Source organism: Heptranchias perlo, chromosome 10, assembly GCF_035084215.1.
Source record: "Heptranchias perlo isolate sHepPer1 chromosome 10, sHepPer1.hap1, whole genome shotgun sequence".
NCBI classification, from domain to species: Eukaryota; Metazoa; Chordata; class Chondrichthyes; order Hexanchiformes; family Hexanchidae; genus Heptranchias; species Heptranchias perlo.
The window spans coordinates 77,658,780-77,678,167 of NC_090334.1; the positions used below are offsets into that span (position 1 = coordinate 77,658,780).

The 19,388-nt window shown below is 41.8% G+C and overlaps 1 protein-coding gene across 6 annotated transcripts in view; it reads right to left on the reverse strand.

The window, feature by feature from the left end:
• The window catches only part of foxn3 (forkhead box N3), a 324,620-nt gene that overhangs the window by 215,449 nt on the left and 89,783 nt on the right, over positions 1-19,388 (reverse strand). For 5 of the 6 annotated variants that reach the window (XM_067992053.1, XM_067992047.1, XM_067992050.1 and 2 more), the window contains one exon: positions 972-1,537. In XM_067992053.1, the coding sequence (XP_067848154.1) occupies positions 972-1,523 (552 nt within the window). In that variant the 5' untranslated portion in view covers positions 1,524-1,537. Of the gene's footprint in view, positions 1-971; positions 1,538-19,075; positions 19,146-19,388 lie in introns of those variants that run through there. The other variant, XM_067992052.1, reaches the window with a different exon arrangement.

Consider the following 19,388-nt stretch of genomic DNA (forward strand, 5'->3'; position numbering starts at 1 on the left):
AACTGACAGTTTATAAACTGCTTGAGTTTTGCTCTCAGATTATATCACAGCCTTAGGGCATTTATGAGAGAGTGTGAGAGAGTGAGAGAGAAAGAAAATGCAGGGGAAAGCAAAGAGGACAGTGATGGAGGAGAGAGCGCAAAAAGGGAGAGAGAGCAAGAGGGAGAAAGGCAAAAGCAAGAGCGCAAAAGGGAAAGAATGAGATACAGAATGTTAAAGAGAAAGCAAGAAAGAATGCAAGAGAGACAGATTGAAGACAGCGAGTGACAGAATGCAAGAGAGAGAGAAAATGCAAGAATGCGAGAGGGAGACAAAGAAAACGTGGGTGAGAAAGAAAATGCAAGAGGAGAGAGAACGCGAGAGAGCACGTGACAATGCAAGATCCAGGGGAAAGTGGGCAAGTGAGAATGCAAGAGAGAGAAGGAGAATGAGAATGTGAGAGAGAAAGAGCATGCGCGAGGGAGAAAGCGTGAATGCGAGAGAGAAAAAAAGTGACTTTTTTCCCTTTGTGATGTTTTATATAGGGTTTGTATTTAACTTTTTCTAAAATAAAATACAATCACAATACTGTGGCATTCTTAACTTGGAAACTAGATGCCAAAGCACAGCTGGTGTCTGGGGAATATTTACAGTATTCCTATTGTGCATCACCGTCCAAAGACACAGAAACCAGCATTACTAGTTGTCTTTGATTTACCTCAATCCTGTAAGGCTGAACCTTTAACTCTGAAGATTAAACAATTTTCAATTGCAGATATGGCAGGTTTGTGCATTTTTCATGCAGAACCACTTCAGAAAAGACACCTCCAATATTTTGTGGCTCAAACAGTTTCTAAAAACCACACATAAAAGCAGAACACTTGCACATGTTTTTTTTGTTAAGAAAAATGTTAATGCCATAAATGATTCAAAGACTTGTGGTTTACAAGGATTTAAATGAAGGAAACAAACATTAAAAATGGAAAGCTCACCTGACTCCTGTCCTTGTCTACTTTCTTGAAACATTTATTCAATGACAGATTGTGTCTAACAGAGTTTTTCCACCCTGTTGGAGCATTTGCAAAGTAAGGGAAATGTTCTAGGATCCAGTTGTATATATCCTTAACAGGCAGGCGTTTGCTGGGCGAGTTCTCAATAGCCATAAATATGAGGCAACTGAAGGAATAAGGAGGTTTGCAGTTAGGGTTCTGCTTGGCATCATAGGGCTGGTCAGAATGAGCAGGGGAAGGAGGGGTATCCTCGTCAATATCCTGAACCGGGCTGACACTACGCAGCACCGTGTCCCCAAAACTTTTGAGCAGATTCTTGCTCTCATGCAGCCAGTTCAGGTTTGTTAACTCTTCATCCTCCATGGCTACTTTGCCCAAACGGATGGCAGGCAAGCAACTGCTCGTTAAGTCCAGCTCCTCAGCTTCCTGGAGTGCCTTGGTTAGTGAGTTCCCTGGGTAACACTGGCTCAGTCCGCTCGAAACACTAATTCCCGAGCCTTCTGGCTTCTTACTGGGAGGCATGACTGGACCCATTTAGACCGAGGCTCCTAATGAAAGGCAAAACAAAAAGAAAGGTTAGGCCAGATGCGTACATCATCAGTAAACCGATTTCCCCCCCCACCACTTCTCTTCTATGCCAATGAGCCGAAATAACTTTGGCTACAAATGGAACTTGAGTCCCTTGAGCCTCTAAGCAGGAAAATTATATCATGGCTGACAGTAAAGTAATTTAGTTGCACTGTTGCTATAGCAACTTGCTGCTCTGTTTGTGCTTAATTTGCTTATTGCCAGTTTAGTCCCACAGGGATTTGACTAGCACTGTACCTCAATTTCTTTTAGACTTTGCAACCAACTTGTAGCAGAACATTTCCTGTAACCTCAACTTAGTATTGCAAATGTTGTAATTTGAGACAGTGATAGGAAAGCAAAAACAAATGCATGAAACAGTACCAGCTGAGAAAAAAGAGCTTTGCTTTAAGCAATTTTACACAGCTAAACTTTGCTTACTAGGCTGAATTCAGTTGGGGCGGGGGTGGGGGGGGAGAATACACAGGTTTGCGCAGATGTTCTAACACATTGCAATGAATTTCACTGATTTGGTCTGATATTTGTTGATGAGGAAACTAGAACATTACAAATGCCTCCTAGTAATAGTTTTCAATTCTAAAAAAAATGTAGCTCCCCGACCAGTGAGTAGCTGACACAGACGATGAAAGTCTCAGATTCGATGTTCCTTCTGTGCAGAGTTAACTGATTTCAGCCAGCATGGTAGAAGCAGGAATTGGCCTCCGTGCCCAAGTTCCTAGTCACTATTCGTGAGAGAGTGTGGGCATCAGGATCTAGCTCAGCTGTAATGTTCCTGAAGTCAAATAGCCTGATAACACTCAAAGTTCATACATGAATAGTGCCCACTTTTACAAGGTACATGCATGGAACGTTACTCAATCATGGAGAATATCCTCAGGAGAGAGGAGGGCAGAAAAACGGAGAGAAAACAGATGAGGGAAAGATATATTACATTCATCTCTCTGGACATCTCACTCTTGGTACAAAAGGAGAACAAACTGGTCCCTAACTTCTGAAAACGTTCCCAGCTTGCAACAAGCGACATTCGTGCTTATTCCACTGAAACCTCACAAACATGAGCACTGAATAGGTAACAGTACATAAAGGGTCCTGGACGACGAAGCAAATTTTTCCCATTAGAAGCCATACTCACAGCTGTTCCAGTACTCCTAGATAATCTTTTAACGTGTTTAAGCTAATATTGGGAGACTGGGAGATGTTTCGTATCGAAAAACAAAGTATTTTAAAACAAAACATGCACACAAAACCCTAGAGTCCATATTTGTGGGCGGTTACAAACAATGCTAACCAATATGAGCCAGAACTTAATTTCTTGCAATATCTTTTTGTTGTGTAGGACATGTTCAGGCACATTTGCTAGGGTAGGTCATCTGCTGAGGAGGAAACCGAAAACAAAAGATTACAAAACATACTCCAATGTTTCAACCACAGCCCATAAACTAAACCACGTGAAGTAGTCTCAAATCCCACCATATCACCTCCAGAAATCCGACAGTGTTTTGTACTGCACATCAGATAAAGGCACCTGGGTTCAAATCCCAGACTCCACTCATGGCTACACTTAGTCTTTCGCCAGAAACCAAGCTGCAGAATTCAGTTGGGTTTTCAGCCACAGGGCCATGGAAACAGAGGCTCGGACATGAAGTTGTACATATTCCATTTTTGTACACACTTCAACATTCCCCATTAGTTGGGTGCAGAAGACACTTGCAGAGGCTAGAGATGTCCAAGAATACCTGCAAGTCCCTTTAAAGCAGAACCAAGGGCACCTCAGCCAGGAAAGTGACTGGGGTGCTACAAATTAGCCTCAACACTCCTGCACTAGGCGCCAGTAGCGTGAAAACAGGTGCTAGCGCATTTCCCTCAACTTCAATGAAAATGAAAATCAGGTGCGGTGTAAAATGGGCTGCCAAGTTACTATCGCCCGTTCCCGCACTACTGGTACCAACCAATTTCACCCCCAGTAAGTCGGCGAGGGTACCACTGCCGAATATCATGGAGCTCCTGCTAATCAGAGCATATGGGGGTATCAAGCAAAGACGGGATCGGAATCGATTACACAATCCTTGTAGTTGAACAGCCTGTCTAGAACTCAATTCGTGAAGAATGACTCCTTAGGCGTCAGCCTTGGCTCAGTAGTAGCACTCTCGCCTCTCAGTCAGAAGGTTGTGGGTCCAAGCCCCATTCCAGAGACTTGAGCACATAATCGAGGATGACACTTCAGTGCAGTACTGCGGGAGTCCAACACTGTCGGAGATGCCGTCTTTTGGATGAGACGTTAAAGAGAGAGGCCCCGTCTGCCCTCTCAGGTGGATGTTAAAGATCTCATGGCACTAATTCAAAGAAGAGCAGGGGCGTTCGCCTGGTGTCCTGGCCAGTATTTATCCCTCAACCAACATAACTAAAAAACAGATTATCAGGTCATTATCACATTGCTGTGCACAAATTGACTACTGCATTTCCTACATTGCAACAGTGACACGTTTTAAAAGTTCTTCATTGGTTGTAAAATGCTTTGGGACGTCCTGAGGTTGTGAAAGGCGCTATATAAATGCAAGTTCTTTCTTTTTAAGCAAGTTAACAGAGGAGAGCTGGCGCACAGCACCAATGGAACTGCACTCCAGTTTGGGTCTACATATTCAGAAGAGGAGGAAAAAATTGCAGGAGAAACAAGGAACCCAGGCTACAATGACCAGGACAACGCAGGATGAAAATGCCAAGGAGGGAGGGAGGCACATGCAGAATTGATATTTACAAAAGGTAAATTTTTTAAGTACCATCTATTCTGCTAAATGCCAGCCAGCCTAATAAACTTAACCAGTAAGAGTCAACACACTTCATTCCTCATCATGCGGTTTTCATTAACTGCATTACTGCACCATCAGAAACGTTGATTAAAGTATGGAGCTGGCAGACACTGAAGTAACTCAAGCAGCTGTGTGCCACACTACCAACCACAAGTTTCCAATTTGAATCACAAGGATACAAACTCTCTCCCTTCCGCTGGCAAATTTTTTTTGTTTCCAGCATGGTAGCACGCCACTCCACTTACGATTAACTCCTTTTAATCAGTTCTCCTGTCAACCATCAAGTAATATGGATTAATCCATGGAGAAGCCTGCAATCAGACCATCATTACCATGCCTCCCCAAAAGTAGCTGCTTTGGAGTTGAGGGGGTTTGAGCTAAATGTATGGAAAATACAAAACATGTACGTGCATTCACAGACTGGGAGTTACAGGACAATAATTACAGGTTTTTGTCTGCTGTAGCTCAGGGATTACAGATGTAGCAAAGCAGTCACAATTAGCATATATAGCAGGTGACAAGTTTGGAATAGGTAGTATGTAATGCTGGATTCTTCCTGGTGTACAGCTCCACAGGACCAGCAGCCCACTTTGGTATCTCACTCAAGTGGCCATTCTTCACGTGTGAGCTGAGCGTGTTGACATGCTGGTCCAACTGTAATGGGGAAGGGAGGGGGGGGATGGGAGCATCACAACCAAGCCAAGAAGGCGGCTCACCACCACCTTCTCAAGGGCAATTAGGGATGGGCAATAAATGCCGGCCTCGCCAGCGACACCCACATCCCATGAACGAATAAAAAAAACTGACTCCATATACACTTTCAAAGTAAGGTCACTGAATACAGACACCTGGCTGATTTTTTTTCCCCCTTGCTTAGTCCTGGAAATGCTGACACAGTTGCTGTAACTTTGTCCAAGATCAGTTTATTCAGCACAGAACAGGCCTAAACTTGAGGCCTTCCTGGACTGTGAGATCCAGGATGGAAATTGCGGAGGCTCTGGCCACAATCTTCCAATCCTCCTTAGATATGGGGGCAGTACAGAAGGACTGGAGGATTGCAAATGTTACACCCCTGTTCAAAAAGGGGGAGCGGGATAAACCCAGCAATTACAGGCCAGTCAGTCTAATGTCGGTGGTAGGGAAACTTTTAGAGACAATAATCAGGGACGAAGTTAATTGGCACTTGGAAAAGTATGGACTAATAAATGAAAGTCAGCACGGATTTGCTAAAGGAAAATCATGTTTGACTAACTTGATTGAGTTCTTTGATGAACGGAGAGGGTTGATGAGGGTAGTGTGGTTGATGTGCATATGGACTGTCAAAAGGCATTTAATGAAGTACCACATAATAGACTAGTTAACAAAATTGAAGCCCATGGGATTAAAGGAGACAGTGGCAGCTTGAATACAAAATTGGCAAGGGGCAGAAAGCAGAGAGTAGTGGTGAACGGTTATTTTTCAGACTGGAGGGAAGTATATGGTGGTGTTCCCCAGGGGTCAGTATTAGGACCACTGCTCTTTTTGATATATATTAATGACCTGGACTTGGGTATAGACTGTATAATTTCAAAGTTTGCAGATGACACGAAACTCGGAAATGTAGTAAACAACGTGGAGGACAATGCAGAGGTTATAGTTCAGGAGGAGTGTGAAATATCGGATGGGATAAACATAGCGAGAGAGGAAGTATTAAAAGGGTTTAGCATCTTTGAAAGTAGATAAATCGCCAGGCCCGGATGAAATGTATCCCAGGCTGTTAAGAGAAGCAAGAGAGGAAATAGCAGAGGCTCTGACCACCATTTTCCAATCCTCCCTGGCTACAGGCATGGTTGCCAGAGGATTGGAGTACTGCTAACGCTGTACCATTGTTTAAAAAGGGAGAAAGGGATAGACAGAGTAATTATAGGCCAGTCAGTCTAACCTCGGTGGTGGGCAAATTATTGGAATCAATTCTGAGGGACAGAATAAATAGTCATCTAGAAAGGCACGGGTTAATCAAGGACAGTCGGCATGGATTTGTTACAGGAAGGTAGTGTCTGACTAACTTGATTGAATTTTTTGAGGAGGCAACAAGGAGGGTATAGAATCATAGAAGTTTACAACATGGAAACAGGCCCTTCGCCCCAACATGTCCATGTCGCCCAGTTTATACCACTAAGCTAGTCCCCAATTGCCTGCACTTAGCCCATATCCCTCTATACCCATCTTACCCATGTAACTGTCCAAATGCTTTTTAAAAGACAAAATTGTACCAGCCTCTACTACTGCCTCTGGCAGCTCGTTCCAGACACTCACCACCCTTTGAGTGAAAAAATTGCCCCTCCGGACCCTTTTGTATCTCTCCCCTCTCTCCTTAAATCTATGTCCCCTCGTTATAGACTCCCCTACCTTTGGGAAAAGATTTTGACTATCGACCTTATCTATGCCCCTCATTATTTTATAGACTTCTATAAGATCACCCCTTAACCTCCTACTCTCCAGGGAAAAAAGTCTCAGTCTATCCAACCTCTCCCTATAAGGTTAAATGAGGTAGATGAGGTTAACGCATTTGATGTAATCTACAGGGATTTTAGCAAGGCTTTTGACAAGGTCCCACATGGCAGATTGGTCAAAAAAGTATAAGCCCATGGGATCCAAGGGAAAGTGGCAAGTTGGATCCAAAATTGGCTCAGTGGGCAGGAAGCAAAGGGTAATGGTTGACAGGAGTTTTTGTGACTGGAAGGCTGTTTCCAGTTGAGTTCCGCAGGGCTCAGTACTAGATCCCTTGCTTTTTGTGGTATATATTAATGATTTGGACTTGAATGTAGGTGGCATGATTAAGAAGTTTGCAGATGATACAAAAATTGACCATGTGGTTATAGTGAGGAGGAAAGCAGTCGACTGCAGGAAGATATCAATGGACTGGTCAGGAGGGCAGAAAAGTGCCAAATGGAATTCAATCCAGCGAAGTGTGAGCTGATGCATTTGGGGAGGGCAAACAAGGCAAGGGAATACACAATAAATGGAAAGATACTGAGGGGTGTAGAGGAACAGAGGGACCTTGGAGTGCATGTTCACAGATCCCTGAAGGTAGCAGGACAGGTAGATAACGTGGTTAAAAAGGCATACTGGATAATTTCCTTTATTAGCCGAGGCATAGACTATGAGAGCAGGGAGGTTATACTAGAACTGTATAAAACACTAGTTAGGCCACAGCTTGAGTACTGCTTACAGTTCTGGTCACCACATTACAGGAAAGATGTGATTGCACTAGAGAGAGTACAGAGGAGATTTACAAAGATGTTGCCAGGGCTGGAGAATTTTAGTTATGAGAAAAGATTGGATAGGCTGGGGTTGTTTTCTTTGGCACAAAGGAGGCTGAGGGGAGATTTATTTGAGGTGTATAAAATTATGAGTGGCCTAGATTGAGTGGATAGGGAGGACCTATTTCCCTTAGCAAAGGGGTCAGTGACCAGGGGCATAGATTTAAAATAATTGGTAGAAGGATTAGAGGGGAGCTGAGGAGAATTTTTTTCACCCAGAGGGTGGTGGGGGTCTGGAACTCACTGCCTGAAAGGGTGGTAGAGGCAGAAACCCTCAACTCAGTTAAAAAGTACATGGATATGCACTTGAAGTACCATAGCCTACAGGGCTACAGGCCAAGTGTTTGAAAGTGGAATTAAGCTGGATAGCTCTTTTTCGACCAGCAAGGACACGATGGGCTGAATGGCCTCCTTTTGTGCCGTAACTTACGATGACACAAAGAATGGTGAAATGGGTAGACACAGGGCAGATGAAATTTAACATGGAGAAGTGTGAAGTGATGCACATTGGTAGGAAGAGTGAAGAGAGGCAATATACAGTAAATGGTACAATTCTAAAGGGAGTGCAAGAACAGAGAGACCTGCCGTTGCACATACACAAATCTTTGAAGGTGGCAGAACAAGTTGAGAAGGTTGTTAAAAAAGCATATGGGATCCTGGGCTTTATTAATAGCGGCATAGAGTACAAAAGCAAGGACGTTATGCTAAACCTTTATAAAACACTGGTCAGGCCTCAGATGCAGTACTGTGTTCAATTCTCGGCACCACACTTTAGGAAGGATGTCAAGACCTTAGAGAGGGTGCAGAGAGATTTACTAGAATGTTGCTAGGGATAGGGTCTTCAGTTATGTGGAGAGACTGTAGAAGCTGGGGTTGTTCTCCTTAGAGCAGAGAAGGTTATGGGGAGATTTGATGGAGGTGTTCAAAATCACGAACAGTTTTGACAGAGTTAATAAGGAGCAACTGTTTCCAGTGGCAGAAGGGTCAGTAACCAGAGGACACAGATTTAAGGTGATCAGCAAAAGAGCCAGTGGCGACATGAAGAGCAGGGGAGTTCTCCCCAGTGTCCTGACCGATATTTACTCTCAACCAACATCACTAAGACAGATTATCTCAGTGTTGTTTGTGGGACCTTGCTGTGTGTAAATTGGCTGCCGTGTTTCCTACACTTCAAAAGTACTTCATTGGCTGTAAAGTGCATTGAGGCGTCCTAAGGTTGTGAAAGGCGTTATATAAATGCAAGTTATTTCTTTTTCTTTATATGCCTGACCAAAATTATGGTATCCTCTCACACTGTGCTTCAACAACTGATTTACAGGGAACATCTTTTAAATTGAAGATTTAGAACTACTGTATCATATCTGGTTATAATTTTCAGTACTTGAAAATAGTCTAACATCTACATACGGATAGAATTAATTATTTAGTCACAGTATCCCCCTCCCACTCCACTTAGAAAATGGTTTCATTAAAAATAATAGCCTCTCACCTTCTTGACAAATAAATCAACTAATGGTCAAATTTCACAAATATTGAATCCTGCTTCTTTGTTTACAGTTGACAATTTCTGTCAGAAAGTAATCCTCCTATCAAGTAATAACTCCAGAATCCATGGGGGCCCCTGATACCGAAGAAAAATAATCTGTGAAAGATAGACTGAATACATTTCTAAAAGACAGCGTACAAGGTTTTCGTTACTTACCGCGGCAGTGGTCTTGAAGCTGTTAAGCAGAGCGAGGGCTGCCGGGCAAGGGCAGCTTAGCTGTATATATCTGAACAGCCTTAGCAAAACACAACGGCAAATCCTCGAATGAAAGGAGGCTGGCTGCCCCTGTTACAAGCGAGGACACTGCCAAACTGTCATTTTACCGTTCAGCCGAACAGAAGGCTGGTGTAATGACAACCACAAAACTCATTTAAACTCTGAAAAGGCAACTAATGAGCCCATTCATGGTGGTTATAAATTATTCACCACCAGCACTGATCCCACTCGAGTGCAGAAAAGTAAACTTTAAACAAGAGACGCCAAGCCCTCACTCAGGAGAGGAAAAAAGTGTGCTACGTACTTCATTCAGCTATGCCTTACTCGAGGACTTTGCTACCTACCGGGAAGCTAACTGGTTAACCTTTTTTTTAGGACTAACCCTTTCATTTCAGGATCCTTCTGATGGATTTCCCTCATTTTCTCAATTTTAAACAGCAGTGCTTAGGACAAGGGGAATAAACTTAAATAGAAAACAGCTATGAAACAAATTCTGACTAGCTGCCACTTATTCAGCCGACTGGATTCCACCACCTTTTTGCTGGAGGGTGTTGGCAACAAACCTGCCCCAACAGTATCACATGACATGCTCCAGTAACCTGTTTAACAAGCAGGCTCATCCTACAAGGGATTGGCGCAAATCTTCCCCTTCCTGCAACATCGATCTCTTTCTCAGAACTTGATTTTAATAACACCCAGCATGATGTCAATCTCACCTTACAGCACAAACAAACCCAGCCCACTCTACAACGGGGAATTAGGAAAAACAAAACAACTCCAAGGACAACAGTCACAATGAATGACAGCTTTTGCAAGAAGAGGTAAACTGCAAAGTCTGTTCCAAGAATGTTTTCAATTAATCCGTCAACTTTCGACTGAAGCCTCAATAAAGCACAGCCATTATTACTCGATTAAATTTCCCTACTTTGATTATCTGTACTATAAATTTACACGGTTTTAATTGGACCATAAACATACAATATATACACAAGACAATAGGAATATGGTACTGCAGGTATAGTATATTCCAGTTGGAAAAGTAAATCTTTATTAAGGCAGGGCACAAGTTACATCATATCCTGGATCAGTTTAGTTATTGTCTTAACTCCTTCAGTACCGTGTGATCACTTATCAATGTTAAAAGAATGAGCACAATTTTTTTTTTCCCAATAGTCACCATGAGCAAAAGACAAACTTGCATTTATATAGTGCCTTTCATATCCTCTAGACAGCCTAAAGAATTTCAGAGCCAATCAATCACTTTTGAAATGTAGTCGTTACTATGTAGAGAACGCAAAAGCCAATTTCCGCACAGCTAGATCACACACAAAACAGTGAGATAATCACTAATTAATCTGTTTGGTAGTACAGGTTGAGAAATAAACGTTGGCCAGGATACTGACAGGTCCAATTAAATATTGGGGAGACTGAAACCATTGTCTTCGGTCCCTGCCACAAATTCCATTCCCTAGCCACCGACTCCATCCTCCTCCACGGTCAATGCCTGAGGCTGAACGTAACCTCAGCATCCTATCTAACCCTGAGCTGAGCTTCCGACCTCATATCCTCTCCATCACCAAGACCGCCTACTTCCACCTCCATATCACCCGTCTCCGACCCTGCCTCAGCTCATCTGCTGCTGAAACCCTCGTCCATGCCTTTGTTAGCTCGAGACTTAACTATTCCAATGCTCTCCTGGTCAGCCTCCCAACCTTGCACCCTCCGTAAACTTGAGCTCATCCAAAACTCTGCTGCCCATATCCTAACTCGCAGCAAGTCACATTCACCAATCACCCGTGCTCAATGACCGACATTGGCTCCCGGTCCAGTAATGCCTCGATTAAAAATTCTCATCTTTGTTACCAAATCCTCCATGGCCTCGCCCCTTCCTCTCTAACCTCCTCCAGCTCTACAATCCTCAGGAGATCTTTGCACTCCTCCAATTCTGGCCTATTATGCAGCTCTGATTTTCATCGACTCACCGCTGGCAGCCGTGCCTCCAGCTGCCTAAGCTCTAGAATTCCCTCCCTAAACCTCTCCACCTCTCTCTCGCCCTTTAAGACGCTCCTTAAAATCTACCTCTGATCAAGCTTCTGGTCACCTGTCTTAATATGTCTTTGTGGCTTGTTGTCAAATTTTGTCTGATGATGTTTCTGTGAAGCACTTGGAGCATTTTACTACATTAAAAAGGGCTATATAAATGCAAGTTGTTGTTTTTAAACTCCCCTGCTTTTACATCCACCTGAACAGGCAAACCGTACCTCGATTTAACCTCTCATTTGAACGATGGCACCTCTAACAATGCAGCACTTCCTCAGTACTGCACTTAAGTGTCAACCTAGACTATGTGCACAAATCCCGGTGTGGAGCTTGAAACTACGACTATTTGAATAAATCTGCTTTATTGACCGCTGGAGTAAATTCACAGGTGCAAACCATTAATCATACCAACATACAAGTCAAGCTTCCTGGATAGAAATGCAACTTAATATCTGGTCACTCATTCATTTGCTGTTTGTGGCTCCTTGGTATGCGCAAATTGGGTGAACTTATAAACTAGGCTAAGATTCCAAACAAGGGCTGAAGGAGGGAGTTCTGCATTGTCAGAAGTGTAATCCTTCAAATGAGACTTTAAACCACATCTCTATTCCTGTAGACATTAAAGATCTCACAGATCGATTCAGAGAGCAGAGAGCTCTCTTGGTGCCCTGGCCAACCTTTCTCCCTCCTTTAACCACCACCAAAAGCAGATTAACTGGCAATTTTGTCTCATTGCTACTTATGAGATCTTATTTCGTAGATAAATTGCTGCCGCATTTGCCCCTGTACTTTGAAGTAATTCATTGCACGTGGAGTGTGTGTGATTTTTTTAAATCCTAAGCACCAATAAGGTGCTTTATAAATGCAAATCTTATTTATTGTCATCAATACCCCCATGCACTGGTTGCAACATGTGTGGTGGACTACACTTCAAAAGTACTGTAAGGCGCTTTGGGATGTCCCGAGGTTGTGAAAGGCGCTATAGAAATGCAACTCCTTTCCTTTCCGTGAAAAAGTTACTGATGAGATTTGAGAGAGATACACCATCGTTGTAAAAATTACAGTTTTTTAAATTTTGGAATTCATGCCAGTCATCAATTGCTGCTAGGATATGTAGAATTATGCAACATTGCAAGCACCAGGTATAACAAAAATACCAACTGCAGTTTTTGCCCCTGGGTTACAAAAGTGACCAGGTGCACAGTAACTCTGAAGTCACTCTTGTCAACCAAACCGAACAGACAAAGAGCACAAAACACCCAACTCACTTTAGTAAAGAAAAACAATGTCAATCCTAATTGGTTAAGAGCAGCATTTAGGAGAATTGGATCCTCCCTTTCTAATAATGGCCTCAAGACTATAAACAAGTAAAACGTACAGCGCTAAAGTACCTTATCTCTGAGCACAATGTGAGTGCAATACTGGTGAGCTCAGATTTTCCTTTTACAAGTACCATAAATCTAAAACCAGGTGAAGCTTTTAATATTTTAAAATTCCGTATGTCCACGCTTAATGTGGAAAGTAAAAGTACTTGGGAGATTAGATGGAGCTCGAGAATAATAAAGCGGGATTCAAAAGAACTTAACATTTTTGTAAAGCAGTGACTGCCTGGTAGCTCTGCAGGGAGAACATGACACTGCCATGCTTAGCTCTATAAACACTCTTCCTCAACTGGACATTCAAATTCAGATACACTAATAGTCAAGTTTCTCCAGTGCTAGTCTGGGCTGTAAGATTAAATACATTGTCGTAGCAATGGAAACCTAACTTCACTCTGCAAAACAGCTTTGTTTTTCCATAGAATGGTACTTCTCTAGTCACTGCCAAAGCCAATGGGTCTAGCTCCCCAGCAGGAGGAGGGGGAGGGGGAGCAAGAAAATGGGGAGATTACAGCAGTGCAGATCTAAGAAGAATAGGGGGAGAGAAATGTGTTGCCCTCACTCTTGCCTCAGCTCATAAGTCACCTGTGTCCAAGAAACCCTCGGAGCCTAATTTTCCAGTCAAAGGCATAAGTTCATGACATGATTCAGTCGCATAAAAATGCATTGTGCTAAACTTTTATTTCCACCATTAAACCCACAATTAATATATCTGAAGACTACATACAATCCCCTAAAGCTTTCATCATGTCTTAAATTTAACTGATTACAAAAAGCATTTCCACCCATATTTCAGAATAAATTTTTATTATTACTCCTGTTAAAATGTTGACGTGCTCATTCGTTTGATGAGTTTTGAGGGAATCCTGCACTATGGAAGAAATGTGCTTTGTGCACAGTGTTTAGCAAAATTGTATGTGCATTCTTTATAAATGCATTTACAATTTAGTTATGAAAGGAAATGGGTGCTTGGTTACTGACTCTGCATTTTTACAGCCTAAAACTAAATTGTCAATTTGGCTCAGTTGGTAGCACTGTTGCTTTTTTAAAGTATCAAGCCCCACTCCTGATGAGCACATAATCTAAGCTGACACTTCGGCACAGTATTGAGGGAGTGTTACATTGTCACAGGTGCTGTTTTTCAGGTGAGAGGTTAAACTGAAGCCTGCTCTAGTGGACAAACAATCCCACGGCACCCTAAGTAGAGTAGGGAGCTTTCCTGGTGTACCGGACAACATTCCTCTCTCAAGCAACACCAGCAAATGAACAGATTAACTGAGCATTTACCTCGTTGTTTATGGGACCTAGCTATGTGCAAATTGGCTGCCACATTTATCCAAATAACAAGAGTGACTGCACTTCAAAAGTAAATCATTGATTGTGAAGTGCTTTGAGATGTCCTGAGGTTGTGGTGAGGTTCTACACAAACGTAAATTCTTTTAAGTTTTCTTCAAAGCAGCATTTTTAGACAATACAACCTTTATACTATGACTTCAAATCTGAATGTACAAGGCCATGATTTCCTTTGTCGATTTCCCCCCCATACTCAAATTAATTACAAGAATATGTATATACAAGGAGAACGATATGAAATGTTCCCCAGTTTTACTCCGCTTTTTAAGAAAGGAGAGAGGGGGAAACCGGGGAATTATAGACCAGTTAGCCTAACATCTGTTGTGGGGAAAATGCTGGAGTCTATAATTAAGGATAGGGTGACTGAACACCTCGAGAATTTTCAGTTAATCAGAGAGAGCCAGCATGGATTTGTGAAAGGTAGGTTGTGCCTGACAAACCTGATTGAATTTTTTGAAGAGGTTACTAAAGTAGTGGACAGGGGAATGTCAATGAGTGTTATTTATATGGACATCCAGAAGGCATTTGATAAGGTCCCACATAAGAGACTGTTAGCTAAGATAGAAGCCCACGGAATCGAGGGAAAAGTACAGACTTGGTTCGGAAGTTGGCTGAGCGAAAGGCGACAGAGAGTAGGGATAATGGGAAGGTACTCACATTGGCAGGATGTGACTAGTGGAGTCCCGCAGGGATCTGTCTTGGAGCCTCAATTATTCACAATATTTAGTAATAACTTAGATGAAGGCATAGAAAGTCTTATATCTAAGTTTGCCGATGACACAAAGATTGGTGGCATTGTAAGCAGTGGAGATGAAAACATAAAATTACAAAGTGATATTGATAGATTAGGTGAATGGGCAAAACTGTGGCAAATGGAATTCAATGTAGACAAATGTGAGGTCATCCACTTTGGATCAAAAAAAGGATAGAACAGGGTACTTTCTAAATGGTAAAAAGTTAAAAACTGTGGATGTCCAAAGGGACTTGGGGGTTCAGATACATAGATCATGGAAGTGTCACGAACAGGTGCAGAAAATAATCAATAAGGCTAATGGAATGCTGGCCTTTATATCGAGAGGACTAGAGTACAAGGGGGCAGAAGTTATGCTGCAGCTATACAAAACCCTGGTTAGACCACACCTGGAGTACTGTGAGCAGTTCTGGGCACCGCACCTTCGGAAGGACATATTGACCTTGAAGGGAGTGCAGCGTAGGTTTACTAGAATGATACCTGGACTTCAAAGGTTAAGTTACGAGGAGAGATTACACAAATTGGGGTTGTATTCTCTGGAGTTTAGAAGGTTAAGGGGTGATCTGATCGAAGTTTATAAGATATTTAGGGGAACAGATAGGGTGGATAGAGAGAAACTATTTCCGCTGGTTGGGGATTTTAGGAGTAGGGGGCACAGTCTAAAAATTAGAGCCAGACCTTTCAGGAGCGAGATTAGAAAACATTTCTACACACAAAGGGTGGTAGAAGTTTGGAACTCTCTTCCGCAAACGGCAATTGATACTAGCTCAATTGCTAAATTTAAATCTGAGATAGATAGCTTTTTGGCAACCAAAAGGTATTAAGGGATATGGGCCAAAGGCAGGTATATGGAGTTAGATCACAGATCAGCCATGGTCTTATCAAATGGTGGAGCAGGCATGAGGGGCTGAATGGCCTACTCCTGTTCCTATGTTCCTACTTGTATATAAAAAATGCAACAATGCAAAGAAATCTTTCTACAGTTTCAGGAAGAGAATTAAGTGCCTCCATAGCCCAATATATTTAAACTATATATTCTAAAATAAGAACCTACAAAGCCTTAACCTGGATTATATCGGTAAAATACATCCATGCATTCAGAACATAACTTTTTTTGTGTTAAAAAGTAAAAGCTTGAGGTAGCTGACCTTGTAGTCAGGGTTGGCAGATTTTTCACTTTGCCAAAGACATGTAAATAGCTTTGGCTCCAATCATCTCCTGATGACCACTGAAAGTAACTCTGCTGATAACTGAGTTAAATCTCTATAACAGTTGCATCATAGCTATTATAATAACCAAGTAAGGCACTTGTGCCTCAGAGTGCGCTACTGGTGTTGATTAGTAGACGGTGTGCAGTTCTCACGCCACTGACTGTACTCACAAATATAAATCTCAAGACCTGTATAGTCCACTGCATTAGAGACCCATTTTCTCGTGGGTCTTGTGAATTGCTATTGAATTAAGTGCCTCCTGTCCTTCACGCTAAATATATGGAACACGTCTTGTGTGGATGTGTTTGCATCACAACTATTTGCTTTCATGATGCAAGCATGAATAAGCACAGAACCAGCTCTGCATCAATTCCCTGGCACACACTGTGTTTACTCTTGCACCAAACCTGCCAACTTCTAAAAGGTAATCTAAACCAAACCAGCTCCAAATCCATTCCCAGGCCCATCCTGCCTGCATTGGGCATTGTAGCACAATGATTCCAGATCTGCTCTGTACTTCTATGAGTCAGCCAATGGAGCAATTTGTAGCTTTCACTGAAAAGCAAGAGAACCCCGTAATCCCATGCAATAAAAATCAGAATTTCTCTTATACAATAACAAAGAACCAGCGGGCTAATTCTAAACAGACAGAGTCATGAATCAATCCTGAAAACACTGATAACAATCCCAAAGTTTTGTGTAATTAAAAATGGAATTTGACTTATTCAGCTCAGTGTTACAATGATATTTCTGTATCATTGGATAAACATCAAGACCTTGTTGGTTTTCTCCGAGTGCAAGTTTTCATTTACAGTTCCACATGGATAAAGAACATGACATAGCTGGTTGCCTCACGTGGTGCAAAGGACATGCATTGCTTGTACCAATGCTACATATGATAAAAAATGAAAACGCACGAGAAGACTTCTTAATAATACAAGACAGCCTATTCAAAAAGCAACTAAAATCAATGGTGAAATTGCCCATTATTTTGCTCTCCAATTCCCAGTAATGGTTCTCAGTGGTTTCCGGTTAAAAAGCCCTATGTTCGCTTATTTAGGACAAATGGAACTATGGATATTTGTGTGAATTGCCTCTCCCTTGCCCAAAACATCAGTTTGTTTATTTAAATAAAAGGGATGTCACATCATTGTTCATGTCAAGTCAATGTTGACAACAACTCTTATTTGTACTACAGGGTAGTTTCATCAACAAATTAAAGAAAACAAGCCCACCCGCTTCCTCACTCAACCCATCCTCCTGCTTAACATTTCTTATACAAATTTTAAAATTGTACTTAAAAAAGTGAATTTTTCAATGCAAGCCAACATTTGGTTCTGGTGCAGATTTCACCTCTCCTCAACATTTTCAATGTGATTTTAAAGTGGCCAAAACAGAAGGAAGATTCCAGGAGAAAGAATAGTTAAAATCACTAAGTGGAAAAACAGAGACCGATGGAGTAGTGCCTGGCAGTTTTTAAGTCACTGCCTATTGTGCTTAACTACAAACAGAAGCCGAATTGCCAGATTTATTTTTTGGCAGTGAGTCAACTCTCCTTTGCCACGAGAAACAAGTGATGATACAGTCAGGCTTAAATTAGGGACGAAGCATCTACCATGATATTTGCCATTTTTGTTGTCCTTTTTAAAAGCATTAAAGCATTAAAAAATGACCTTGTTAATAAACCAGCCCCGGGGGGGGGGGAGGGGGGGGGGAGGGGAAAGAGACAACCTCTTTTCAGATTTCTGCCAAAATTGTTCTCTGCCTGGCAATAGGTGGCGTGGAAAAATTGTCTTTTGTGGAAAAGCCTTGCTTTGAAACCCATTTGTGGCACAAAGAAAGAACTTGCCTTACTCAGTTCTTTGCAGGGAAGAAAATACTGCCTAAATAAATTAATAGGAGCCGTGTCCACAGGAAGAAACATTAGAAGCAAATACACCCAGAAAACTATGTAACCTAAGAATGAGGTGTAGATCCCCTTAAGTTGTCAGGTTATAAAAAAGGTGCTGCGTATTGCACACTAAGTCTTGAATAATTATCAGCATTTTAATTTTCTAGATCGTTCTGTTGGGATTGACAATAAGCCTCTATTCAGGATGAACTTTATAGTGCCCAAATAAGTCAGATGATGAATAAACAGTTGGAACGCATTTCACTGACCATACTGCGCAAGTGCTATAAACAATTAGATTTTCCAGTTAGAAGATTTCGCTCGCACTACCCCACCCCCAGTATTTGATTCCTAGCCTTGTGTAGGTTTGAAGCAGAGGCATTCAAAATAGATGGCTACATACAAAATGTACACACAGCCCTCCACAGCAGCCCAAACAAAGGTGTCTCTGTACAAGGTCAGCTGATGAAACAAGGCGAGAAGGCTGAACAAGCAGGCCAATGATGATAAAGCATGCACTCAATTTAGCATATAGGTTAGATTGCTAAACTTCAATTATTTCTCGGCAATGATCTAGCTCTCCTGTCGATAGTCCACATGCAGCATTTCAGGTCTCTCTAAATTAATGTCAAGTGATTATGAATTATAAACTGTTAAACACAATAAACCTGGTAACAGATACCAAGAAGTGCCAATGGTACTTGTATATAAAACCAGGTGCGAGTATTAAAATACTTTCTGTATGCTCCACCATTACATTTACTGCTTATAATGGCAATTAAGACATTCAGTCATTTGCCATTATCTTGCATGGGTAAAACGTGAGAGTAAGGCTTGGAACAATGTTTGTTAAATTCTGGACGCACCACCTGTCATTTTTGACATGAAACTAAGGAAATAAATGGCACAAATTTTAAAACTGAAGTCAAAATTAAGCACCTTATAAAATTCATTCGTGTTTCAAAAAGATTAAGGGGGAGCAGGGAAGAGGCAAACACATACACATTTTCTGATAGTGAAACCTAAGCAAACTTGGTGATTCTGGGGTGAGATGAGAAATAGTATTTCCTGTTGATCTAGATGGTCTCCCAGAATGGTCATCATTTATCTCACTGCCCAACAAAATTCTGGAAAGATGGAGGGAGAAGGGTTAATATTCCAAGACACATATTTCACTTTTAAAAATCACGCTTCACTACACATATGACACCTGAGCCATCAAATACATCAACTTGTTGCATCAATACACTGGTAGAATGCTGGTTTGGTTGCCAAATAGCAGAGTTACCAGATATCACAATTCCAGTGTGCACAT